We start from the raw sequence: 27,702 nt of genomic DNA, 5'->3' as shown, positions 1-27,702 counted from the left end.
CCTGGGCCCTGGCTGAGCCCCAGGCTTTGGGACCTTGCCTGCGGGTCAGGCTCTAGCAGCGACGGAACCGGGCCTTGAAGCCTGGGCCTAGGCCGAAGTGGCGGCCTCGGATCCCCCTGGACAGGGAAGGGAAGGATCCTGGCCTTGGGCATTTTTTTTTCAGGTGGGAGGGGTGTGTGATGGGGCCACATTTCTGGATTTCATTTTTTTTTTTTAACAAAATAAACGAAATAAACACTAAACGATGGGGGAACACCTCCCCCCAAAACAAAAAGAAAAATGAAAGAAAATGTTTTCCTTCTTCCCACCCCTATCATCAGTAACCTCAATATTACAATCTCCATCCTCAGATTGCACGCATTGAAAAGCGTTTTCCATAACTTGCAGGCATAGGTTGTACCTCTGCTCGTCCACTGCGCCGCATGCTCTCTTGCTTTTGAAGGACGCTTCTCATTCTTTCAAAAAAATCTCCATCTCCTTTGTTTTCCCTGTGGAAAGAGAGCAGCTTAGATCTCTGTGCTCAACGTTAAATATTTAAATAACAAACTGTGGATGCTTGAATTGCCTTTATCCCCAAATGAAATAACCAAAAATAAAAATATTACTGCCACTTAAATAAGTAATTGTAATCTACCGTTAACATCTACCTCGTTTTCCCTTTTATACAGAAATGGACTCCTAGGCCTAAATTTCCAAACGCCTATGCTCTACTTAGATATTCGAAGAAGGAGCACAGACATGGAAACCAACTAGCTAGACACTAAGGGGTGAATTTTAAAATACACGCGCAGGCGTCCACATGAGCAAGGTTCCCGGCGCTCGCACATGGGCGTGGCTATTTTAGAACATGCAGACAAATCCAGATCCTTATCTACGATTGAATCATGAATGTGCAAGCAATTCTTGGCCAGTGACCCTCGTTTCCCCATCACTATTAGCTAAACATCCAGATAATCTTCTACCATTGCCAGTAACGCTGATTGGATTCTGCCTGTCCATCACACGTTTACCTCTGCAACAAACGGTGGGAACAGAAAAAGATGTTTCAAGCATTTCCATTCCCCTCGACCTCCTGAAGAGGCTCGCAGAGAGGCAACTTTAGCAGCCTTTTCGGGCGAGCCGCAGCAGTGGCTCATCTCGATGTTTTAAGGACCTGCTGATGATGTCAGGTAGGTGGGCCAGCGATAGCGTCCATCCTGGGGGGGGGGGGGGGGAGAGGGGCATAGGGTCATGACCCCGATAGTCCAGGGCTCAAGGAGCAAAGCTCAGAGAAGGCTACGATGGTTAGAGCTTCTTCCCAAACCCTCCCTCTGCACGTGTCATTTTAAACACACAAAGATGACAATATCGGGTTATGTGGTTAAACAGAGGTGCCTCAGTCTACCTGCCACAGAAGAGGGTGTCCTATTCTGTGCTGAAATGGCATGCTGGTTACGTGCAAAACACGCAGGCTCCAGCGACAAAGACGGGAGTGGTACCTCACAAGAACTGGATGCATCTGACAAATTGGACTCTTGCCTTCGAAAGCTCTGGTCTCAAAAAATTGCATAGTATATACGATGCTACCAGCCTCTTTGCCACTTTCACTGCACAGAGTAATATGGTTGCCCCTCTACAAGTTTTAAAGTCCAACTAATGTGCATAAATTCATAGCAGGTCCCTGATACCCCCCCCCCCCCCGAAAAACCCCCAAAGTTTCTTTTTTATGCATGTTATGAACTCATGCACATATCTTTTGGCAGCTGAAAATCCATTTAAGTGCACCAGACATCTAGCAGAGGCTCATTTTCTCCATCCTGAGCTTGAGCTGGCCATTTGTTCAAGGTGGGGTCTGCTTGCTTTTAACAGGCCCCATTAATAAATGGGCAATGTGTTTACCACCACAAGGACAGACCTGACAGCACGCTTAGAACTGTTCTGTGCACACAGGGCATCACACTTAGATGCACAAATGCAAACCTTTGCCATTTCAGCTCCTAAGTCTTCCTGCTGAATAATCTCTCGCTGGTCCCCAGTCATTTTAATTTGTTTTTGCTGTGGCTTGGTGGTTCCACTTGTTGTGCACTTGCTTTTACCTTTTAGTTTTCAAAAAACGGAGTTGTCTATGTCCATGTCATTTGATTTTGCAGCGGCCGATAAAGCATTTGCAATTTTTCAGGTGCAAAAACAAATCTTAACAAAGCATTGCTAAAAAAGAAAAATGATAATCTTCCTTTGAACTCTTGGCAATGCAATTTCTCCCTTTGTGACCTCTGTGGAGTTTGCTGCGTGACTCAGAAATTTCTTTGCCTGCTTAATTAGAAAACCCATTTTGAGACCTCTTTTGCTGAATAATCAATACCTCTCCCCAGCTTAGTCACTGAATAGTTCTGCAGCAACACTTTTCTTTCTTTCTCTAACTGGAACAAACATTTTATATTGAAATTCTGACCATTGGGCTTGAACTGCAGGTAACTTCCGCCCCAATACATCCAAACTGAGCTACTCCATCCCAGCTAATCTTTCTGATTTAACGTCTCCGCCCTCAGGTTGTGTCAGCCGTGACTTTGCTCCCTCTTTCTTTTTCCTTCTTGGCTAAAAATCCTGCATCTCTGCATAAATCCCTCTCTGCGTATATCTGCTCAGCTTTCAGCCATGTAATATCAGAAATATCCTTCGTCTACTCCACTCTGTCATGCCTTGATTACTGCTGTGCAATGCCTCCTGCTCTCTCCCAAAACTCTCTCTACCCTCTTCAGTAATGACAAAATTCTGCTGCCCTTCTTCTCTGTCACTGCTTTTCTTCATTCTCTCCACCGGCTTCCTGTTAGGCGAGGATGCCAATACAAAAAAAAGTCTCCTCCTTATTTAAACTTGTATTCATGACCTCGCTCCCTCATATCCATCAGCCCTCGTCCCATGACATGGCCCCTTCCTGCTCACTCCGCTAATCACATCCCACTCACTCTGCCCTATGAATCCTACCCTCCTCACCACACCCCACTCAAGACTCCTTCTACTCTATAAATCATACCCTACTCACCGTACCACACTCGAGTCTCCTTCCCACTCACTCTGCCCTATGAATCCTACCCTCCTCACCACACCCCACTCAAGATTCCTTCTACTCTATAAATCATACCCTACTCACCATGCCACACTTGAGTCTCCTTCCCACTCACTCTGCCCTATGAATCCTACCCTCCTCACCACACCCCACTCAAGATTCCTTCTACTCTATAAATCATACCCTACTCACCATGCCACACTCGAGTCTCCTTCCCACTCACTCTGCCCTATGAATCCTACCCTCCTCACCATACTTTACTCGAGTCTCCTTCCAAACTCACTCCACCCTATGAATCCTGCCCTCCTCCCTACACCCCATTCCAGTCTCCTTTTTGTTTTCAGGCTTGTCATCTATTTGCTAATTTTCAGAACACTTTCCTTCAGGTCAAACCAAAAATCTTTTTCATCCCTTCTTCAGGGAGATTAGCACATTTCCTTTTACTGTGCTTTGTGATGGACCCTGCACAAGTGCACCATCTACGTACAGAAATAGGAATACCACAGAGACTGTGTAATACTGAAAATACAAAATGGAGGTGCCACGAGAACAATGGCTGCATCTGTTTCCATAGAGGAAGGATGCTCATCACCCACCTCGCTGGATAGGACTCCCAGGAATTCCCAAGAAGCTGCTGAACTTCCTTACTATACAAGAGAAAGGGATACAAGACCCAAGGCAAAACCCCCCAAACACGCAGAAAATCCTGCAAGAGACCGAACTATTCAGCCTTACGTTCACGAGTTTCACACGTGATTACAACAGGCACACACTCGCAGCACTTTAAAATGCAAACCCAGCAGTGTTATAGGCCATTCTAATGCAGATATGGATCTCAATTCTGGAAAATTGATTGTGTGCCAAAATCTTGCATGGGGAGAAATCCCAACAGGGTACAGCTGAATACCCCCTGAGCTGGTGCCCGAATACCAATTTTGCAACCCAAGATAAATATTCTGCCTTTTATGTGGCTCAGGAATGTTGGAGGATTACTGGAAGTGGGATATAAACAAGCTGTCTTCTTGTTACACTGCTATATGACCTCTTCTGTTTGCCATAGAGGTTTGCAGAGGACCGCATGGATTATACAGATGTGCACCAATCCCTGATTACAAAAACAATAAAGAACCAAAAAGTCATGCTGCATGTTGTTCAGACGTGATATGGAGGGCAAAATTCAAAACTATTTACCCGGATAAATTGGTCTGCCTGGAAGAAAAATATGCGCCAGATTCCAGAAACACCCGGGTTAAAAATGGCGTCTTGCCCGAGACTATTGAGGTCAGAGCGGCAAACACACAGGCATTTTCAAAGAGGAGATGCAAAGTACGCACATGCCCCCTAGCTGGGGATTTCCCCCCTATGTTGTAATCCATCCTAGCTTGCTTGGGCTAGTGGTGGTCCTTGGCTGGGGGCCGTGTACCAGGGGCGTCCTCTGGAACCCTAACCATGGGCTGGAAGTCCATGATAGCTGGGGATCCCTCTCTTCCCGCCCCCCCCCCCCCCGGGGGCTCTGAGTGCTGCCTCTGTAGCTTTCCTGGCCCTGGTTGGCCTGGGGAGTGGAAGAAGGGACTCGAGAAGTAACCCAGTTCCTTCACATGGCCGCCGGTCCCTGCTTTGATTCGATTTTTAAAGCCCGGTGTTAAATAAACAACCAACAGCAGCAAAGAGTTAACTAAAACACTGGAAAAACTGGGGCATGCAACAGGCAGCACTGCAGCTTTCCGGCTCCAGCAAGAACGGAGAGTCCATGGCAAGCTGCCAACCAAAATAAGTCTATAAAACACAAAAAAGTCTAAGGAGGTTTTAAGACTGGCCAGGTTTCTAAGACAAAATGGGATCTGCTGACATCCGATTTAAACACCCCCAGCAGAATGCAGTCTCATTTCGGCTCGTCTTCTGGCCACTTCACTGGACATTATGAACTCAAGAAATCTCCTCCTCCACAATTAATCAGAACACAATTTTGCTAAATGTTTCATTCATCTGCTGCTTAAAGGGCCTACGCGCGAAGTACGTTTCTAAAAAAAAAATAAAATAAAATGAGAAAAAAAAAAGTGAGTGGCCCTTAATGCTTCAGTTTATCTTTAATTTTTGCAACGGTAAATAAGACAGCCTTCTATTTTACCACGAACAACAGCGCGCACTCAGCTTCTGCGACAAAACAGCTTTCCACTGTGTGGCAGTAATTAAATTTCCCTTCGGTTTAATAAATATGCATTAGTGATATAATTCCGTGGAAAGCAAAAACAAATGTGCTCCGCTTAAAAAAAAAAAAAAAAGCCAAGAAAAGAATTGTTCATCTACATCTGACCCTGGAGAGCAGGACCCGATATCCTCTCGCGCTCACATCTGGGATTTTCCACCTGGTAACTCAGTGGGTGAACGTTTTGTCACTCGCTGTAATGAATTAGGCAGGATGTACTGCACTTCTGAGAAGCCTGGGAAAATGCCACCTAGCAGGGCTTCTTCTCTGCTTGCTTTTGTTATCAGGGACAAGAGGAATTTATTTACCTGCTAATTCTGCCCGTCTGACTCGTGGCAGCCTGGACCACGCACAGCACAGCAGCACCTGCTGGCTTCAGCAGTTCAACGCAGATCTTCCTAGGCAGAGCTCCCATGTAATGGGCTGCTCTAAAGCATCCACGTGTTTTCACTCTGATTTCTGCGCTTACCTTACTCATGTACGTAATAAAGGTTTTAGCACTGAAAAAAAGCCATGCAAAAAAAAAAAGTCACGAAGGCCCATGCAAATGCCATGTAAACAAAGCTATTACCAGGCAATGCAGAGAGCTGTGCTAGCAGGGAGATCTGTTAGTGCCTGGTGTTTTTTTCCACACCGGTTTTTTAGCGTCTGGGACAGGGCAGGAGTAAAACTTAAAGCACTTGTCTGAGAATGCACAAAACACCCTGGGAATAAGCCATGCCAACTGTAAATAATTCTGCTTGCATATCGGAGTGCATATACCTGCCCAGTTCTCCTCGTTTTGTATTGCTCTGACTAGCACCCTGATGCCTCTGGGAGGAAAAAGGCAAAAGGGACCATCAGCCTGGGGCCCAAATCTTTTAAGCACCGAGCAACACCTCTTACAAGTAGTTCTCTCACAGTAAGCTAGAAAAGCAAAATAACCTACAAGAAGTTATCCACTGCTATTAACGATGGGACAGAGGCACAGCAGAGATTTTGGGCAGACACAGTTAATTTCTGTGGCATCAGCAGGATGGAGAATCATCCAGCAGCGGCTTGAACTGAAAAAACCTGTTTGCAGTGGCACATGAGATGGAGTGCAGTCGTTTCACCTGTGCTGTGATCAGTACAAAATAAGCCCCGTTCAGATATTTCTCAAAAAACACAGTCCCGAAAGAGCAGGCTACCAAGTAAGCATTCCAGGGAAATAAATGATGTCCCAACAAAGTTAACTAATGAACTTCTAGTTTTGTTGCGTCACTTGGACACAGTACAAACGCATCCTCCTGCACATGTGGATTTCCCCTTGGGTGATATTCACCAACACATTGATCCCCGGCCTAGATTTAGGCATGAGGTGGAGAAGGCAATCAGTAGGGAGGCTGTGCCAGAACAGCGCTGTGTTAACTTCGTAGTGCTCTCAGAGGGAACCTGAAATCCTTTACCAGACAACAAACATCCTGTCAAACGTCTGCATCAATGTGTTACATAAGAGCATAGGAGGGATCAGGCTTGGTGAGACCAAGGGTCTACCGAGCCCAGCATCCTGCCTCCAACAGGGGCCACATGGGAGTACCCAACAGGTCCTGATAGGGAAGGCCATTCCATGTTGCTCACTTCCAGATGTAGGAGGTCGAGACACCCAAGTCTATCCGGCTAATAATTGTTAATGGACCTGTCCTCCAGAAATGGGTCCAAACCTTTCTTAAACTCAGCTGTACTGCCAGCCTTGAACACATTCTCTGGCAACAAATGCCACCGCTTAATTGTGCATTGACCGAAAACCCCCCCCAAAACTTTCTTAAATTTGTTCTAGAAGTGGTGCTAGTTAGTTTCATGGAGCGTCCATTGGTCCTGGTACTATATGACAAGAGTAAAGCACCAGTCCCTTTTAACCTTTTCCATGCCACTCATTATTTTATAGACCTCTCCTCAGCCATTCTCCTCTCCAGGCTGAAGAGTCCTAACTTCTTTAGCCTTTCTACATAAAGGAGTCGATCTACCCCCCTTTATCATTTCCGTTGCCCTTCTCTGTACCTTTTCTAATTCTGCTACGTCTTTCTTGAGATGGGGGGGGGGGGTGACCAGAACCCCACACAATAGATCTATAAAGAGGCTTTATGATGCTCTCAGTTTTATTCGCTCTTCCTTTACAAATCATTCCTAAGATTCGTTTTGCTTTTTTTTTTTTTTGGCCGCTGCTGCTCACAAGCCCGAGGATTTTCAATGTATTGTTCTGAATGGCTCCACAATCCTTTTCCTCGGCGGTGACTCCTAATGTCGATGACGCCCTCCGTCCTGCGGAGGAAAATCAATGGCACGGCCGGCAGAAGTGCCCATGAGCTCCCCCCCCCCCCCCCCCCCGGAGGAAATAAGCAGAGCTGAGCTGGAGGCGCCGCAGGCCCGGCACCCAGCGGGGAACAGGCGAGCGAGGCCGAAGAATTCAGGTGCGAGGTGGACTCCTACCCAGCGGCTTTGGGTGCGAAACCGTCCTGCGAGCCCCCGACTCTGCTTCACAGGAACGCAGACGGGCAACGCCTCTTCGGTCAGTTTAACCCCCACAGATTAAGAAATCGGCTCGGCGAATTTACTGCTCCAGTTTCAATACATCCAGCGAGAAAACGTTATCAATGCTTTCCACCGCAGAATGGGATGAATAAAAAAAAAAAATATATCGGTACCCTGACATCTTGCCCCTCTCATTCCCTCCGGCCAAGGATGGCCGGCAGGCCCTCTCTCCCCAGAAGAGTTTAAAGGTAACAAAGCAAATCATTTTTAATTCCCTTCTTCCCACTCTCGCTGTTCAAGCTACTTTTACCCAGTCTGGAGCCTTTCCACAGCGGATCCAGGGACAGCAGTGGGCAGCACTGGTGCTCCCTCAACCCAAGCTCTTCCTTAGCAATACCTTGGGCATAAGAATACAGACTGGGGACAAAAAAAAAAAAAAGAGAACCCAGAAAGAATCAAAGAAGAATCCCACGTTACATCTGCACCAAGTCCAGCTACGATCAGATTTCGCCAGACAAATGGCCGTTTTAATTATTTGGCTGTGCTCGCCACCCAGGCCTTAGCTGGCTAACTCTTTTATCTGGGTTACAAAGTTTGCCAGATGAGTCGGGGGCGAGGCAGAGGCACTGCAGGGCGGAGTCAGCTTCCTGGCTGACTTAGCTGCATACATTTCTTTATTCAGCATGGTCCAGATAACGTTAGGACTGCATGTGAGTAGTTATAAAGTCAGCGGGATATACTTGTCCTGCTAACTTAGAAACAGCTGTGGATATTTGGCAGCACAGCTATGCTGCTGAGTACCCGAGCAAAGTTAATCGGCTAACTTTACAGTCTGCTCAGTGGCTGAATATTGCCCTCAGCGTGTTTATTGGATAAGCACTGTCCTGCAGTCCTGTCAGCCTGCCCTTCCCACCCCCCCTTGCCTGGGTAGTACTGCTGCTTTGTTTCTGCATCTTTTCTGCCTTGATGGCTTTCTCAGTTGCCCAATGGGCCACCACTTTCTCCTCCTGTGGGTTCTGCTGAGCATTGGAGTTGGGGGCAAGATAATAAAATAGGTGAGGCTGGAGGGAGGGGAGAAAGTTTGATAGAGCGGTAGGGCGACAACACCAAATTTTATGTTTACACGTAAAACTTTAAAAGAGCTAAAATGTAAGCAGCTAAATTTAGAAATTATAAATACCTAAAAACAGATTACGCTCATTATTCTGCAGCTGAGATTTGCTTTAGGCAGATTCCCAGGGCTCTTTGCACGTGTTTAGGGGTAATTTTGTAAAAACCCACGGTGAGGGAGTGTCAGACTACCTTAAAGGACCGGGCACAGCTGTCTTACCCGGTCCTCCTTAAGGTTGAAACCTGCAGAGGAGGAGCCCTTCAGAGTATAAGCCCTCCAAGGGTTAGTTGGGTCCCAGGAAGTAGAGAGAGATCTACTGGATACAATACCTGAAATAAGGTGAGATGTATTATTTGTTTTGTCTCTTGAATTGAAGGTGAGCTGCCATATTTATTTTGATTTTTTCAACTGTAAATAAAGTACACTTAAGGAACAGCCAGACTCTGCCTCCTGTTTCCTCTGGCTGTTATCAAGACACCTTCTGCTCGAGATGCCACACCCTACATTTTAAATCAAATGCGCACATAAATGACATCAGTTTTCAAAGAGAAAGTACTGCACATTCATTCCCTTTGACAATTATCCCACCAAAACTATATGCACACATTTACTCCTAACTTGTGCACAGATTTTTTTTTTGAGAATTTAAAATGCATACTTTTGAAAATGCAAGAGATGTATGTAATTCCAAACTCCACCTTAGCCCTGATCACAAGAACACCTCTGCTCACTTTGGGTACACATATGCATGATGGGGATACATATTCAGGCACTGTCCGATAGCAAAGTTAGCCAAATAAACTGATTTGCCTAATCTTGATAGTACTTTCAATAGTCCAACCAACACTATTGAATATAGCCAGGTATCTTAGCTAGCTGGATAAGACAGTTCTTGGTGCAACCAGACTTATCCGAATAAGTTATCTGGCTAACATAACTCCTTTCTGAAATGTCTCCGGAACACCCCTAAGTTATTCGGCTAAAATCTAGTTGAGTAAGTGTCTTTGTAATGATTTAAGAAACAGTTTAGATTTACAATTTACAGCTAAAGACAATTATGGATGATAATATTTAGAATGGAGGTTACTTTTTTTTTTGCAAGATAAAGCAAAATTTGAAGATTGTAAATATCTTTTGAAGAACTGTGCTTATATGATGTGGGAATAAAATGTTCTAAAAAGTAAATATTTAACTGGATAACTAATGAGTTCATAAAAGAGACATTCAAGCAACTGCTTTCAAGTTTGAGGACCCTTATTAATAGATCCTTAACTGAGGGCCATGTCCCATCTCAATGGAAATATGCAACTGTGAGACCAGTTCAAAAGGATCAAATCCTTCAACGAGTGACCTAGCAAACCACTGCCCTGTCTCCAACTTGCTCACCATAGTGAAGATATTAGAAAAAGTGTTTCTCTCTCAGCTGGAATGTTTAAGTGAAAATGCAATTCTCGACCCAAAACAGTTTGATTTTAGAAAGCAGCATAATGCGATGCTTCTCCTGCTTAATTCAATGGATACTGTGCTGTGTATTTTGGATTGCTGCTAAACAGGCATTCTGGTCTGCTGCATTTGACACAGTGCATCATGTCGTGTTAGAGAGATTACAGAGTTATGGCAGTTCACGGAAGGCATTTAATTGGTTTCTCTTTTTCTTGCAGAACAGAAAACAACGTGTTCAGATAGGTACTCAGGGCTCTGCCTGGCACGACTTGAATTGGGGAATGCCTCAAGGCTCAGCGCTGTCTTCAGTTTTATTTAATCTGTACCTTTTCCCATTAGGGACTACTTTACAATCATTTGGGATATTGTATTTTCTTTTCGCGGACGACATTCAGCTGTTTATACCAAGACTAATTGATGGTGAAATGCCAGACAGAAGACTGCATGATTCCATGACTGTAACAAAGCAATGGCTACCCAGTAATTATCTGTGTCTGAATGTTAAGAAAACTAGAATTCTGTGAGTAGGCAAAACTCCACTAGAATTGTCCCCGTCCACTATCCCAGCTCCATCAGAAATTCAGAGCCTTGGAAGTTTACCTTAATTCTTATTTGACTATGAAACAGCAAATTTGTCAAGTAGCTAAGGTCTCTTTTTATAAACTTAAACTGGTAAGACCTCTTAGGAATTTATTGCCAGAAGCTTCATTCCGCACTGTGGTTCAAGTCACATGGACTATTCTAGTTTCTCTATAGATAGGCCTTCCTGATAAATTGACACAAGTAGTACAGCTGGTGCATCATGCCACTCACTCCTCGCCTATTATGTGGCCTTTCGCGCTGTGATCACACTACCCCAGTTTTGAGGAACATTCACTGGCCACCTGTAAAATGGGAGGTCAACATTCAGACCGTTAGTAATTGTTTTTAAACTTTTAAGTAGGATTCTCCATGTGTCCTGAGGGACAATATTAACTGGTACACTTCTTCTAGAACCTTGCACTCTGAAGGAACGCGCCACTTACAGATTCCCTCAGTTCACAAGTATGAGTAATGAGCCAACTAGTCAACTTATTTCTGTGTTATCACACTCAAAGAATTTTAAATTAAAGTGAGGGAGATGCAGGATTTAAGGCAATTTAGAAAGTAGATTAAAGCACTATACTTTGAGGAGGCCTATAGGTGATTGAACTGATTATCAACATTTTTGCTACACCTATATTAGCTACATGTCTTAGAATTATGTGAAGCTTTTTTAGGATTATTTTATAGCGTTTTACATGTGATGTCATATGTGCGATAATTTTATGAATGTAATTTATCTGCTCTGGACAAACTGTTTTGGGAAGCAGCGGAATATAAAATAATAAATGGCTCTGAATATAGGACCTCAGAGAGACCATGTATGCACAAGTGTTGTGTTTTGGGGTGAGAAGGAGTTTGGATGCTAATGTCAACTGATCAGTGTATCAGTTTCATGGCAAATTAAAATTGGATAACATTTATGCAGCCGATGTGCTTGACCTCACCGTGTGACATTCATCTGTTCACTCAGGGTTGGCTTTTTACAGCAAACAGTAATAATTTTTAGGTCAGAAGACTTAAGAAAGTCCTCCTATTTACCTGTCAGAGACTGAACTATCTGTACAGCAAAGGTTCTCCCTGCTGACTTAGACCCTGAGATTACTGCTTTATCTTCAGTTGCTATGATACAATCACATAACCACTCATTTTCACCTTTCGTGGTCATAAGATGTTACATCTATATGCTACTCACGAAATATGAAATCTTACTATCTGCAAAGAAAAAAAGGGAAGCATTCGAATGACGAGTACTGCTATTAATTAATCCGGTATTTTGACCTAGTCCCGACAATATCCTGAGCATCTATAATCAGTTCAATGTGATTAAAACGAGCAGTGGAAGTACAGTAGGTAAGAGGGAATCTCTCGCTGCCCCCAAGGGTTTCCCAGTCTACGTGGGTGAGAAGGCATCATTTAAGAGATGTTTGATGTGGAATTTATTTATTTAAAACTTTTTTTATATCGCTATTTGGTTATAACAGTCATATCGGTTTACAGTACTTAACACTTATCTAACTAGTAGAATACATCGTATAAAAGATATAATAGACAACAGCTTCATTCTCACACTATTAAAATTAAATTACAATCTACAATTTAGTCTCAAACTGATTCATGCACAAACGTTCATACCGTTGACAATTGCATGCTTTTCAGTTGTTATATGTCCCATTTCTCAAGCCTTTGCCACGTGCTAGCAAACAGTCGTTATGTCAGATTATTCCTGTCGTGCCTTACTTTTCTTCCCCAACAACAAATGGATAACAGGAACAGGATAAGGAAAAACCTCAGGACAGGGACCAAGAGATATCTACAGTCCTGGGGATGGGGTTAGGTGGTTAGCATTCATTTTCAATGCCCGCGGGCAAACATAGGGCTCGGTGCAATAAGAGGTGAGGAAAAACTGCGCACTGAACCTCAGTGCATATTTTCTTTACTCATCATGTGCTAAAAACGATTTAACTCCCAATGCAGTAAATTAATAATATGCTAATGCACTGGAGGACTCTATCCCAAAAATGTGTGTAAAAATGATATTTAGCATAAATAAAAACATAGCTGAGATATTTAGCAGCATGGCTGCACCACTAAATATACTCAGCTATCTTATAGTTAGCGGAATAAGTTTACCCAGCTAACAAAAGGGCAGCCAAACATATAGAAACATAGAAATAACGGCAGAAAAGGACCAGTGGTCCATCCAGGCTGCTCAGCAGGTTTCCCCTGGCAGTATCTGCCGCACCGTGCAGGTTACCCCCCCATGTAATCGGTCAGTGCCGCTCGACGGGCTTTGCTTATGGACTTGGCTGTGGAAGCAGTCCTGTGCTTTTTCCTTAATGTCTGCGCTTCAGTACCCCAGACTGTAAATAAAAAAGTCATGGCTCATGTTGGTGGTCTCTGAATCCAAATTCCTCTTCCTTCCACTCTCTACCTGCCTCCTCTGAAGCAGAGAGCAATGTTGCAGTTGATTCGAAAGCTTCCAGGACTGAATCCCATGCCTTCTCTCTGTGCAGGCTACTCCCATTCTTATCAGCTCCCCAGACCCTAAAGGTTGGGACCCTCGTTGGTCGCTGTCTGAATGCAATTCCCCTTTCCCCCCCGATGTTGAAGCAGAGAGCAATGTTGTCCTAGACTTAACCAGCTAACTAGAGTGGATAAGGAGGAGAATTGGCACATACGTGGCTAGGGACCGCAAACAAAAAAGGGGCAGGAGGGTGATAGTGTGCAGCTGGCCGCATCGCGACGGTGCAGTTTCGCCTGCCATGGCACCGCACACTATCACCCCCCCCCCCCATAGTGCCAGGGGAAAAGGTGTAGTTATTTCCCACGGCGCTGTTGGCCGATTAATGTGAAAAACATTATCGTCCGCGGCGCTGCCAGGAGATAACTCCACCTAAACCCCGCCCACACACCTCCCCTTCCCTCAATTTGAATAGTAGCGCGCGATGCGGCTGGTATCGCGCGATGCGGCTGGTATCGCATGCGGTAGGGCCTTATCGCAAGCGATAAGGCCCTAATACATGCGATAAGGCCACATCGCAGCTTGATGAATGACCTGGTAAGTTAGCTGGATAAGTAGCTCCGCCCCTCACTTATCTGATTAATCATTCGACTGGATAAACAGCCGGCTAAGTGGCGGCTGGTCAGGATGGACGGATTTTCAGACGACGCCATTTACCCTGCTAAGTCAGATCTTAACCAGATAAGTGGTGCTGAAGATAGGCCTCAGGGTTATTTTGGTGAAAACAGGCTACAGGGCCATGGTGCTGGAACCAAGCCTTCATGTTTAATATTGTTTCTTATGGGAAAAGCGGTTTTGGCTTAAATAATTTTGACTTAAGGTATGATTTTCAGGAGCAATTGTGATTTAAGTCCAAGGCCTTCCTGTATTTTCATTGATAAATCTGGAAGAATATTTACGCTGGAGCAAATTAGTATAATTATTATTATTGTTCACCCAAAGCAGGCTACAACGGTTTAAGTCCATTAAGGTGTTAGAGATTGGGTAAATAAAGTGAAGAAGTATAGAATAAATAAGGAAAAAAAATTGAGGTACAGTAACAAAAAAATGTAAATAGGAATGCAGTAGTGTGCATATGGGTGAGTTGTTTGAGGTAATTTTAAGGTGGGGGTAAATTGGGGACCAGTAACAAAAATATGTAAACAATGATGCAGTAGCATGTAATAAATGCAGGCATTTGGCTAAGTGAGCCATTTGCAGTACATTAAGGGGGGTAGAGGATAACTGGGATTGGTGGACTGGGTGACTTGGCGTTTGACTCTTCCATGGGATGTCAGGTTATTGGTCTAACCCGGGGCAGGCAATTCCAGTCTTTGACTGCTGCAAGCCAGTTGAGTTTTCAAGAAATCCACAGTGAATATGCAAGAGATGTATTTGCATGCAATGGAGGTAATGTATTCAAATGCATCTCGTGAATATTCAGCGTGGATACATTGAAAATCCGACCCTCTGGAGTGCCTGTAGGCCTGCATCTGATGAAGCTGTTCCAGGAGAGCAGCTCCAGAGGGTGGGAGCTGGTCCTGAGAAGGCCTATTGTTGGGCATTGGATCTGTTGATGTCCTTCAACAAAGGCATGATTATTTACAGAGGCTCCTTGGGAGGATCACAATGGCCTGACTGGTGTGTACTGAGATAGCCAATCCTTAAGGTACTCTGGACCTTTTCCTCTCGGGGCCCTGAAAGCTTGATGTATCTACTCTTCCTCCCCAATACATACTTACCTTTCTTCCAAAGCTTTATCTTAATTTCTATTATCCCAGGAGCCTCGATTTTTCATATATATTATCGATCTGTCCAGAGCATTGTCACTGTTTTTGTTTAGTTAGTTTCTTTAATGTTTTTGATATATTGTGTTTTATTTGTTTTTATTATGTATGCTAAGTTGTAACCTGCTTTGAACTTTTTGTAGAGTGCGGGATAGAAAATGTAAAAATAAATAAATACAGCTTTCCATTTTCAAGAACCTCGATTTGAGGGGAAAAATACATGATTCTTCAGTTATCTCCCTTCATTTTATTTTTGTTTTGTTAAACTTATTCTGTCCAACCAACCTGTCTCAGATCCAGCTCTGCATATTTTATGAGTTTTACAAGTTAGTGTTGTGCTCCATCTCCAGCAATAACTGACTAAGGAGCTCACCAACAAGGCTGAATACTTTGCAGCCATTCAGTTCTATTCTGTTTAATTCAATTCAATTTATGTTTACTGCTGAAGTACCTTTGTCCCACAAAAGACCACAGACTCTGTTTACATGCACAGCGAATTCTGAGAATTTTGATATTCCAAACAGATGTATTCAGTACACTTGCCTCTTGAATAACACATTTACATAAGCCAGGGATGTAAACTCCGGGTCCAATCTTCAAAGCTCACTCAGCGCTATTTAGCCGGATAAGTGGGACTTATGTGGCTAAGTAGCTGCTGCTGAATATGCACTCATGTTCCCCGGCCGCCACTTAGCTGTATAAGGGAGATAAGAAGTGGGCGTATTGGGGCAGAGCGCGTTAGGCGTACAACTTATGCAGGTAACCGCCAGTATTCTGACTTAGCCGCATAAGTTGTACAGCTAAGCTAGACGCGCCATAGAGCAGGTCTAAACATAGCCAGTTAGACGTACATGGCTAAGCCCTCAGTTATACGAGTATATTCAGCGGCATTGCCATGCCACTGAATATACATCGTAGCTTAGCCGGATAAGTTCTAACCGGCCAGTTCTGAATTCACTAGGCCACTGTATATAACCGAGAGTTGCATTTCTTCCTGTTGTATTTGTTTCACCCTGGGTGGTCTGTGCACGTGCAGCTGCATGTAGTGTGCAGGGCTATGTGCTGCTCTACCATTTATAGCCACTGGGGGAGTGGGGGGAAGCCGAGGGGGTACAGTGGGTGCAGCTGGCAGGACGCCCAGGCCCTATCAGCTGAAGCACAAGGCCCCGTGCCTCCTGCCAGAGCACCAGGATAGTGGGGCAGATGGTGGCCCGTGTGGACCAAACACGAACAGCACAGCTGTGGGAGGGAGGTGGAAGTGGTCTACGCGAGCCGCGCAAAGATGCAGTGGCAAAGGTCGGAGGGCAGGGAGGTGCAGATGAGGAGCCCATAAGCTTGCCATTTCTGTTTTTTTAAATGGACCTTTTCAGCTAGTTCTGTATAAAAGGGAGAAAGCTTCACGTAATAGCTAGGAATTAAATAATATTCTCATGCTGGTCTGGTCGCTTACTGGCTCAAGATCTTTTTTCCCCCCCACTGAGTACCATCAATCATTCTGCAAAAGCTACCAAAACATGAAAATATCTTAGTTAATATCTTTTTACAATATTTTCTGCTTTTTGGTTTCTCCACTTGTTCACTCTTGGGGACAGCAACATGAAACTGGCTTTAATATTTTTGCTGGCTACTTCCAGACGACCCGGACTGGTCACTGCCACACAGGATGTTGGGCCTGATGGACCTTTGGTCTGACCTAGCATGGTGTGTTCTGGGACTTTTGGATTCAGGTGGTTTTATCCTATTCTCTCAGCGTGCAGAGCCTGGCAAGCAGGGCCTAACCTCCATCTAACTCAGAAGCACTGGTTAAAAATCCAGGAGCTCCAATGGGAAATGACTAAAAACGTCCCAAAACATTTTTAAAAAGTGACACAACACTGTACAAATATTACAGCACCGAAATATTTACTGAAGTTTGCTTCTGATTGGTCAATGGGTTCTTTTTGGAGGATGAGAACTATTTGCTCTATTATCCGATGCTACAGAGAAACTGGATAAGAATGAATAAAAGAAACACAACGTGTGATTAAACCAAAAAGAAATAGGAAACAGATCAGTAGCCTCCTGTATTACTAAACAAAATGTTTTTTAAAAAGTATCGCCAGATGATGGTTGCCTGCTGACAAATTGTGATGTTAGGCATTCATTTGACAGTCTAATTCATTGTTTGCATATTTCCTTCCTATAAAGAAAGCTAATTTGAAAGGCAGATCGTACGAACTCTACCTGTTTTGCAGTTCACCAACGCAGCGACAACCTACTGCACTCTGAATAAGATGATTCAGCACTGGGAGAGGCCGGAGAGCTTCTCTCTCGCCAGTAGTCATCCAATGTAAAAAACAGAATATGCTTGAATAAGCCCAGTAAGTGGTTGTGCAGATCCTCCGGGATAAGGCAGGAGATCCAGCTGCAGCTACCCAGGTTACAAAGCCTTGACTTGGGTATAAAAGTCAAAGCAAAACCTGGCTCTAGAGATACACAGCCTTCCCAGGAAAGGGATGGGAGCAAGGCTGGGAGCAGGGAGGAGCGTAAACAAAGCACAGTCAATGCCACGAGGATGAGATAATGTGTGTATAGGGGATGGATGTATGGCATGGTATGTGTATAGGACAGGTGGGTGTTGGGAATTTATTTGGATTTGTTACCCTCTGTTTTGAATGGTAGGATAGGGTGTAAGTAGGATAGGTAGGGGATGTGCAGATTATGATAGGGGATAAGTAGAATAGGACAACTCATTAGGTTCTTATTCTCTCTCTAAACTAAAATTCTTAGGCAAAACAAACAAATATTCAACTGTTTGGATGTGTCTACAGCTACATATTAAAGTATTAACCTGATTGAAAGGTACAATTTTTTTTTTGAAAAAATTTCACTTCTGAATAAATATATTTACAACACGCTAACAAATATATTTGGAACAACTGAAGTATAATGTTTAATTATTAAGTTTGCTATGCAGTGGATGTTTTCACCTGACAATGACTATAAAATTCAAAGCAGAAGCCTTGCAATGCAAGAGTTCCAGCCATCTCCAGCTCAGGACTGTCCTTCCTCTGGAAATGCTATAAATAAAAATCAAGCATGCCCAGCGTCTGCTCCTAGTGGTACAGAAATGCGCTTTTGCTAATTATCATAATATAATTGACAGAAATTTCCACATGGTGGCTTCTCCCATTCTGCATTTACAATATAACATGTGCTGGCAAGCAGCATACAAAGGCTACAGTAATGAGGATCTGAGGTGCTAATCTCTTCCTCACTCTGGACAATTAATATTCAGCCTCCTTGCCTTTTACAAATGACTGATCTGTTCAGCCTTCATAAATAGGGATCTACAGCGACTAGAGAGAATTTGCATTAAATGTTTTCCCATAGACACAAAAGGTGCAACCTTGCTACGTCCTCCCTGAATTCCGTGCTGGAATTTCTCTTCCCCACTTATCTCTGTGTCTTCCATTTCACAACACAGCTGAGAAATGTGGTCATGTTTGTCATCGCTGGCCAAAACTGATCGCATCAAACCAACGTCTTTATTGTCTGGCCATCGTGACTCGGAAACAGCAGCGACTCCAGCATTGTGGGCAGGGGTCTACAGACCGAGAGAGACATCTGAGGAACTAAGGAAGACAGGAAATGGGAGACGCGATACAAACAAACTCCGAAATAGGCAGCGGGCTTCAGTTAGGTACCAGAAGGCAGCATTTCCCATAGAAGGGAGGAAAGGAATGGGAGAAAATCCTCTCTCACATGAGAAGGTGGTAGACACCTTGAAGACATTTCCAGCAGAGCCTTTAGGAGCCAGAAGAGGGGCAGAATTTAAGCAAGCCTGGGGCAGAAAAGTGGACTGGGAGGACCAATTGGTCCTTATCTGCCTACATCTTCGAGGTCTGCACTGTAGTTTTAAAGAACACATTCTAATTGCAGCCATCTCTCTCTGTTTCCTTACGTACTGTTACATCTCCAGCGCTAGACACCATCTGGTGGGCAAGGATGTGACATATGAATTTACGGAGCTCATGTGCCTGAAAGTGTCCCTCACTGTACCACAAGAAACCAAACCATTGATGCGGCGGATGTGCTTCGTTAGTTTTTGGCTGGCACCAGGCTACAGCTCATTGCATCTCCTCATTAGAGACATGGCATCTTCCCAGGCGGGTAGCTAACCTTCTTGTTTGTACAGTATGGTTTCATTATTTCTAAAATGGTTGCTCAGCATGGGCTCATCATCTTGCTGACTCAAATGCTTTATCTTGGCATCGTAACAACAACAACACCACCACCACCACAGTGCTGGGCTGATTTCTTTAATTTTGCAGTTAACATGTTTCAGTGACAATCAGGGTGATTAAAAGTTGACTCCTATTAACAAAAGAGTCAACTTCACCACAAGCAGTCCTTACCACTGTTGAAGAGTTGTGAATAAGCAGAAAGCAATTTCAATTTTTTTTTTAAATTTTGTTTAACAAGCAAGTCCAGTATAACCAGCAACAATTTGGCAACAAATGCACAATAATATAGGTTCAAATCTGAGCGTGGCATGTATGCATAAGAAGAGAAGAGATCCAAAGGAACAACTCAAGGGCATTCATAACCAGATGAAACCAATGTTAACCCACAATTTTTTCATACATTGCATTCTCGTTCTGTGAGTTTCTCAATTAAAGCAATTTCATGCACTTGTTTGTACCCGAGCACCAGTGAGCGGGTTGATTTCCAGAAAGTAGCAATCGTGAACTTAACTGCATGTATCAATTGCGTACATAATTTGTGTTGATATATATCTAAATAATTATCTTCCCAAAGCCCCAAGAGACACAGAGCTGGCTGAAATCTCACCCTTAGCACCAGAATTTCCCCCTGATAAGGGGGCATGCCTACCATACATGTAGATAGGATCCCTCCTCACTGCAACCTCATCAGCATCATCCAAGAGGAGGAAGAAAGTCTTGCAAAAGTCCTACGCAACAATTTATACATTAATTCCACCCTATGGCTACAAATTAACACTTTATATGCTGCTTTCCAGATTCTTTTCCAGTCTTCCTCATGAAGATTGAAAACTCAATGAAATGAAGATCTGGGGCGCAAACACAGTAAAGGCTCGTTTTCCTCATAAATCTTAGTAATAGCCTTGTACAGTTGAAATATTATTCTGCAGTCTTCCTCTGCTAGCATTTTCCATCTTGGAAAGCATCCTTGTAGACCAGCCCACCCCCTTCAGTTTTAGGGAGTACCTCTCTGATCCGTAAATAAATGTCCCGAGACTCTGCCCAAGCTCACTTCCACAGCTGGCATTCCTCCAATCCTCAAGCTCCACGTGGAAGATAGAAATAAAGATACATGGATTATCTTTCAATAAAGATACTGGGGAGAGACAATCACATTGAATGCCAATGATTGAAAGAATTGAGTTTTGGCCTCATGCACAGACTATGTATTTGGAAAAAACCCTCCAGGTCTTAACCATGTGGGCAACAACAGTGTTAGACTTGAGTGCCCTCCTCAACTGATCCAGCCTCCAGAAACATCCAGGATGATGTATAATCCCTGTTTTTGCTGTTGTTTGGCGGAACAAGGACTTTCAAAACAATATTTGAAAGATAAGTGTCTGCGCTCTTTATTATGAAAGAAATGGTTTTATATGCATAGAAACAAATATTTAGGAGAACAATGGTTATAAAATGTTGGGCTAATTTTATTTTGGGGGTTGTAGGATGAAATATTCAATCTGACAAACTACGTTCGAGTGACTTCTTTAAAGCCTATTTCACATGAAGGCCTCAATATTTTAATTAGGTTCTTTGGTCCTATTGAGTGTGGTTTACATTTTGGGTAGCCATTTAAAACAGGCCTCTCTGGATGGCCAATAATAACTAGGCAACGCCATCCTACCATTCAGTTTAGTTCTCCATAATGCCCTCAATTTTCCCCCCTCAGTGCTCTCCCCTTCCATACTAAAAATGATATTGGCAATGTATAGGGGATATGTTGGAAGAGATCTATCAGTCAGGGTAGAATATTTTATTTCATTTTAGGTATTGCAATTCTCTCTGCCCATGACACAAACATGAACGTTTTCACTTCCAGCGCTGCTCCTGATAGATGCAGCACTGGAGCACTGGGGGCAAGGAAACAGACACGATGGCAGAAAAGGACCAATGGTCCATCCAGCAAGCTTCCCCTGGTAGTATCTGCCACGCCGTGCAGGTGACCCCCCCCCCCCCCCGTATCAGTCAGTTTTGCTTTGACGTGTTTTGCTTATGGACTTGACTGTAGAAGCACTCCTGTGTTTTTTTTCATTAATCTCTGCGCATCAGTCCCCCAGACGGTAAACAGGTCATGGCTCGTGTTGGTTGTCTCTGAATCCATAAGAACATAAGAACATAAGAAATTGCCATGCTGGGTCAGACCAAGGGTCCATCAAGCCCAGCATCCTGCGTCCAACAGAGGCCAAACCTTTCCTTTCAGGCCCCACCCACCTCCTTCGAAGCAGAAAGCAATGTTGCATTTGCATCCAAAGCATCAGTCCTTTTGGTTCAGGGTAGTAACTGCTGCCCCCGTGCTCATGAGTTCCATGCACCATAAAAGTCTGGGTCCTCGTTGGTTGCTGTGTAAATCCAATTCCCCCCCTTTCCCCTGCCGTTGGAGCTGCATCAAAAGTATCCAGGCTTATTGGTTAGGGGTAGCAACCGCCACAAGTTCCTACCTCAGTCCTGGCAGGATTATTGGTTTTTGTATCTGGGGAAGGGGGATGGGAGTGTTTGCCCCGGTATAGAGACAGTTTAGATGGGTGGATTGGAAGGGTCGTGGGGCAGCCATATAAGATTAATACAACTACCGAGAAGGAGAGAGGACAGCAGGTCTGACTGCCAACTTGCAATACTTTATCGTTATTTTGGGGGGTGCAAGACCCAATAGGCCAGAGAGTACATTTGGAGGAAGGGAGGTTTACAATTGGGCCACAGGCCCCTTCACTTTGTGTTTTTTCCTTTCTTTGCAGATATCCGAGTCAGTAGGTAGTTTTTCGGCCACACAAGGCCAGATCTAAAGTTATCTGCTAACTCAGCTGGATAGACCTGATATTTGGCTAATTTAGACAGATAACTCAACCCCTCGTCAGAATGCCCCTGATACGCCCTTTTTTGTCTGGCTGATATGTCAGGTTTGCCATTTAGGAAGATAACGTTTGAGTTATCCGTTTAAATGGCTTTTGAATAGGGATCCTTCTGAGCCTAAGTGTGAGTCTAAAGCCGATTAAAGAGGATATTGGAGTCTTGAGGAGCTCACATCTGCTCAGTTAGCATATCACATGACCACCGAGTCATTTCAGATTTGAACAATTCTAGTTTCATGTAAATAAACTAAATTTACTTAAAATTAAGTCTACATCCGTGGGCTTATTTTTTGTCTATTAATATGTTGCAGACAGGAATTTTGTCTCTGTTCATTGCCTTCCAGAGTCTGCTATAAGGAAAGCATTCTCAGATTCGCTAGAAAAGCAGACAGGTCATCAAAGCAGTCAACAGAGCTGGCAGATTTCATGCATGGTGCACTTGAGTGGTTTTGTGCATCCCTATCAACTCGATGGAAAAAAACAAACATTAATGGGGGAAGTGCACTAAAAATGCTGGTTTCATTCGTAATAAGGAAGCCAAGTATAGAAGGCTAAGGGAAGCACATGGGATGTGTGCTCCATTCTCAGCCCCCTTCTTGGCTCTTTCCAAGCAGGTCTGGTTTGTAGATTATAACAAATATCTGTATCCTACACTGGCACACATCAATTTCATCTTACATGCAACATATTCTAATTATTATTCTGAAACAAAAGACATGGGGAGGTTCTCCGCAATTTCTCAGGAGAGCAGCAAAAGAAGAAATAAGGACAATTATGCAGTACAACTTGCTTTTTTTGTTGCTTTGGTTTTTTTTTTAAATGGACTCACAAATTTTAATTTCATTTTCTATTTTAAATGTGTTCAAAACTAACAGAGCTAACTAAGGAAAGAGAAGCAGATGGATGAAGGAGAGAATAAATGTGGTTTCTCTGAAGAGACGAACTTTGAAATAATTGAGTTTTGGCATCATGCACAGACTATGTATCTGCAGACTTGTGAAATGAGAGCGATAAAGTCCGCGGGTACATGGCACATACAGGCTTTAACGAGAACGTTCAAAAGCGGATCTATGCACATACATTGGCTTTGAAAATACTGATAGGTTACCTGGCTGAGGACACGCACGGCGTAAAGTCAGGTCTTCGCTGAGGAGGGTGTAGCCTGTGTATGCACAGTTATGGTTACGCCCACAGTTTTTAAAAAAATCAAAAAAAGGTAAGTGCATATGTGCCGACTCCACTCCTCCTCCGCCTCCTGAATTGTGTCTGATCGGTTCACGTAAATGTGTGCACGCAACCAGGCTATGGGTGTACCTTTTATATGCAACAAGCGGCCAGCCAAACAGTGAACCCTTCTACAAAATCACTGTCATTATCTGGCAGACACAGTACAGTCTAACTCCTTCATGAAGGGGTCATTTTAAGAGAGAGTCTACCAATTTTTTTTTTCTTTTACACTTTTTTTCACTAGTACTATAAAATGCACTAGTGGAGCAGGCTTCCTCCTGGGCTAGCATTATAGGAATGGCGCACAATTAAAATTTCAGATACTTGTGAATAAATGTGAAACAAATGGCAGAGTGCGGGGTCCAAAGCCAAGGGCCAGCGCCAGCCCGTGAAGAGATGGAGACCGAGCAGTACGGTGCAATCTAAGCAACTCCCTCCAGGCACTTTCCCCTTTCCCCAAGCGCTGAAGAGGATACTCCACTTCTCCCTAGCAGACATTGTTTCAGTGGAAAGAAAAAAAAGTTTTACAAGGGGAGGGGAGGGTCCATGATACAAGGTTGAGAGAGAGAGAAGGAGTCAGGAGTAACATAAGAAAAATGTTTCATCATGGAAAGGGCAGTGGATGCAAAGAACAACCTCACAGCAGAGGTGATAGAGACATCAAAACATTAAGAGAATTCTAAAAAGCCTGGATAGGATCCTTGAGCACGAAAAAAAAAAAAAAAAGAAAGGAAAGCTGATCAGCTCTGGCATGGTTAACAGGAATGGGACTGGGCAAACTGGACAGGCCTTACAGCCCTCCCAGTCAGTCCATTACGGGGCCCATCTGGGTGGTTACTGAAGGTTATGATGCCAGGCCTATGGCAACGGAGAGATTGCTCTCTCTCTCTCCTTTCTAGGCACCGCAGCGAGCTACTGTCACTTGGGAACATTCGATACGACAGAGATTGCAATCACTGGGGCTTCCAAACCTGACCTCCCATTCACCAAAGCCAATATTCTTCACAGCTACAAATGCACAAACAAATGGGTGCGATCTCCTGGCCCTGAACCGATACCGTTTCCCTGACAACACAGCACACGGACGCCTCTGGAAAAAAAAAAAAGTGTCTGAATGTGCTCTCCTGGTATTACAATCTGTGGGTAGCAAACATAACACACGAACTAAAAAAGTCAGCATTCGGTTGCATTAAGAAGCCCTAATGACACAGCAAATGCCTACAACAAACAGGCACAATGAAGTAAAACGTATACGTATAATTGTCCAATTAGAAGAACCCAAACAGAACTGGATTGTTCGCTGTAATTTTATGGAATTAAAGCAGCGCTGCCTCCTACTCTCTGAAAAATTGAATATTGCAGCAAGTAGGAAGCCAACAGGTTGGGGCTTTATATATTTTTTTTATAACGCTCCGAATCAAAGCTCCTTACTTCTTGCCAGGAGACTTGCAGAGCCATCTGGGCACAGCATGTCATGGGCCTTCTCACTCCTCCCCCACGAGGAGCGGGTTGCAGTTGCTGGCTTGCCCAGGAGACCCGCTCCCTTCGCTGGCATGGTAAAAAAGTTTGGCGAGACAGCGCGAACAAGCTCCATTTCTGAGATCCACGCTTGGAAAACCAAACTGTGTTGAAACCACGGGAAGAGGCGGGGGATCGCCTGCCGCTCCAGTCCGGAACAGGGTTGCCCGACTGGCTTTTCATGATCTTTACCTACCTCCTAGGGCACATTTACTAAAATGGGGCAAACGTCAGTGCACGCATGCGGTGCTGTTTCTGACTCTGGTCACGTTCTGGTTTGGAAGAAGCATCGTCGTGGGCTCAATGGCACAATATCGACCTGACTGAGGGCTTCTGATCTGCGATTTCTGTGCAGTGAATCCGATATCACCATTTTTTGCATATGGTGGAATGGTATTTGCATATGGTGGAATGGTATTTGCATATGGTGGAATGGTGTTCCGAATGCCCTGCCCCGCAAGCTTTGCTTAATTTCTCATTACCTACTTTTTTTGAAAAAAGCTTAAAGCTCACTTATTCATGAGTTCCTCGTCGTCCTATGTACCTGCTTCTTCTTTGCATCGTAATAGGGTGTCTCTTTGGTCACTATAAAACCCGAATGAAACAGCTAATAGCCTGGATTTGCGAGCTATAAGCTTTATAAATTATTGTTTTATTTTACTTAACTCAGTTTTTCCAAGATGTTGTTCTGTGCTCTCTTTATTGAGAGCATGCCTTCTAGATTTAAAGTACAGATGTGGCAAGCACAAGGCACAGAAAAGCAGAGGAAAGTATTTCCAGGAGAAGACGTGGCTAGAAGAATGGGCTGGGAAGCAGGGACACTACAGTCACTTTACCTCCTCCTGTAGCTTCAGGTACCTACAGGGATTCTAAGCCCTTTGGGACAGGGACTTATCATACCTGAGTATTTATCATGACTGTACAGCACTGCGTATGTCCAGTAGCACTACAAACACACAGGCCCATATAGCAGAGTCCACGGGAGCATTTAAAATTAGGACCTGCGCTAATAAGGAGGTGGCTGTCAGCGAGTCTGACAGCCAACGCTTAATTTTACCAGCCACGGGTTCGGAAAACGGAACCCAGCAAAGTTGAGCGTCTGTTTTCCAACCCGCACCTCGCAAGCAGATTTTTTTTAAGAAGATTTTTTTTTTTTTTTTGGGGCCTCCGACTTAATATTGCTATGATATTAAGTACGAGGGTGTACAGAATAGCAGTTTTTTCTGCTTTTCTGTACACTTGCCCAGTGCCATCTGAAATTAACGCCTGCCTTTGGCAGGCGTTAATTTCTGAGAGCAAAATGTGCGGCTTGGCTGCACATTTTGCTTTCTGTATCGCGGGTGACTACCTTATAGGCTCATCAACATGCATTTGCATGTGATGAGCGCTATTAGTTTCGGGGGGGGGGGGGGGGGGGGGGGGGGTTTGGCCACACGTTTTCCACACGCTATTACCCCTTACAGTATAAGCGGCCAAACGGGAAACGGGGGCTAACGGTGCACTCGGCTGAGCGCACCGTTCTGTATTGGCCTGGCAGTAAGTAGTATTAAAATAGCACTCATTCTGACTCTAACGCAAAGTTCTAGCTACCGAACAGAATTACAACAAAAAGTTTCGCAACCAGTAAGGACTGCAGCTTTCTCCAGGATTTGCACTGGCCCCAGAGCTGTGCACTGCATAGTGGAAGATTCCACAATTCACCGCATGACCTGGCAAGTCAGTAAGCTGAAAAGAACAGAAACTCAGTCTGACTATGCCATCTAATTCTGGCTATTGCTAAGTAATATTTCAGCCATTCAGAAAATGTACATTTGTGAGCCCCTGCATCCTAGTCTGTAAATAATATCTCATCCAGTCACCCATGACTCACTTTGCTTATTTTGCTATTGTGCCAGTAATTCATCGGTCAAAAACGCAAGTTCTGGTTAATATGGAGTGATATTAGAACTTAGCAGAGGTGTTGAAGCATTAGCAGAATTTGTTGAGCTGGAGATGGATTCTTGGGCTGAGGTGGGGTTGACGTGACCCGCAGGGCAAGGGCCTACAGGTCCCCACCGTCAGCAGATGGAGTGGCCTGAAGCTGGAGGCCACTGGAGCTTCACCTATACTAGCCCACGTTCCCCTCGGGTTGAGCCTTTGGGTGCCGGCAGGACTTAGGCGGGCCTCGAGATTGGACGTCAAAGGCAGGTGATTCAGCCCAGAGACAGCAGCCAGCAGGTGGCGTAGTTCTAACCTAGACTGGTCCCAGTACAGGAACCCAAGCACCAAGGAACGAGGATTGACTGAAGGTGCTTGAGCAGCCGGAGCCTTAGGAATCCAAGTCCAGAGGATAGGGACAGAGGCGTCACTGTCGAACTTGAATGAGAGCTGGCGGCAATTGGAAGGTGTAGCAAGCAACGTAGAACTCTGGACACAAAGGAGTCTATAGCGTAGTCATCCGTAGCAATGGTCAGGGCACAGAGAAGGCAGGCGTGGTCAGGCGAAGCAATGGTCAGGCAAGGTCGGACGTAGCAGAGGTCAGGCTTGGAGAAGGCAGGCAAGGTTGGACGTAGCAGAGGTCGGCACCAGGACGTCAATCAAAGAACAGACGAGACAAAACGAGGAATCAGGAACTTGGAGACAAACTGGAACATGGATCAAGGAAACACGGAGGCAACGAGTATTCAGAACCAAACAGG

The 27,702-nt window shown here is 44.3% G+C and overlaps 1 protein-coding gene across 2 annotated transcripts in view; it reads right to left on the bottom strand.

The window, feature by feature from the left end:
• The window catches only part of BAIAP3 (BAI1 associated protein 3), a 152,129-nt gene that overhangs the window by 79,201 nt on the left and 45,226 nt on the right, over positions 1-27,702 (bottom strand). For both annotated transcript variants that reach the window (XM_029577623.1, XM_029577624.1), the window contains exon 3: positions 401-488. In XM_029577623.1, the coding sequence (XP_029433483.1) occupies positions 401-488 (88 nt within the window). The remainder of the gene's footprint in view (positions 1-400; positions 489-27,702) is intronic.

The sequence above is a fragment of the Rhinatrema bivittatum genome, chromosome 14 (assembly GCF_901001135.1).
Source record: "Rhinatrema bivittatum chromosome 14, aRhiBiv1.1, whole genome shotgun sequence".
Lineage (NCBI taxonomy): Eukaryota > Metazoa > Chordata > Amphibia > Gymnophiona > Rhinatrematidae > Rhinatrema > Rhinatrema bivittatum.
Note: the sequence above shows the minus strand (reverse complement) of the source record. Positions and strands in the feature narration are given on the sequence as shown.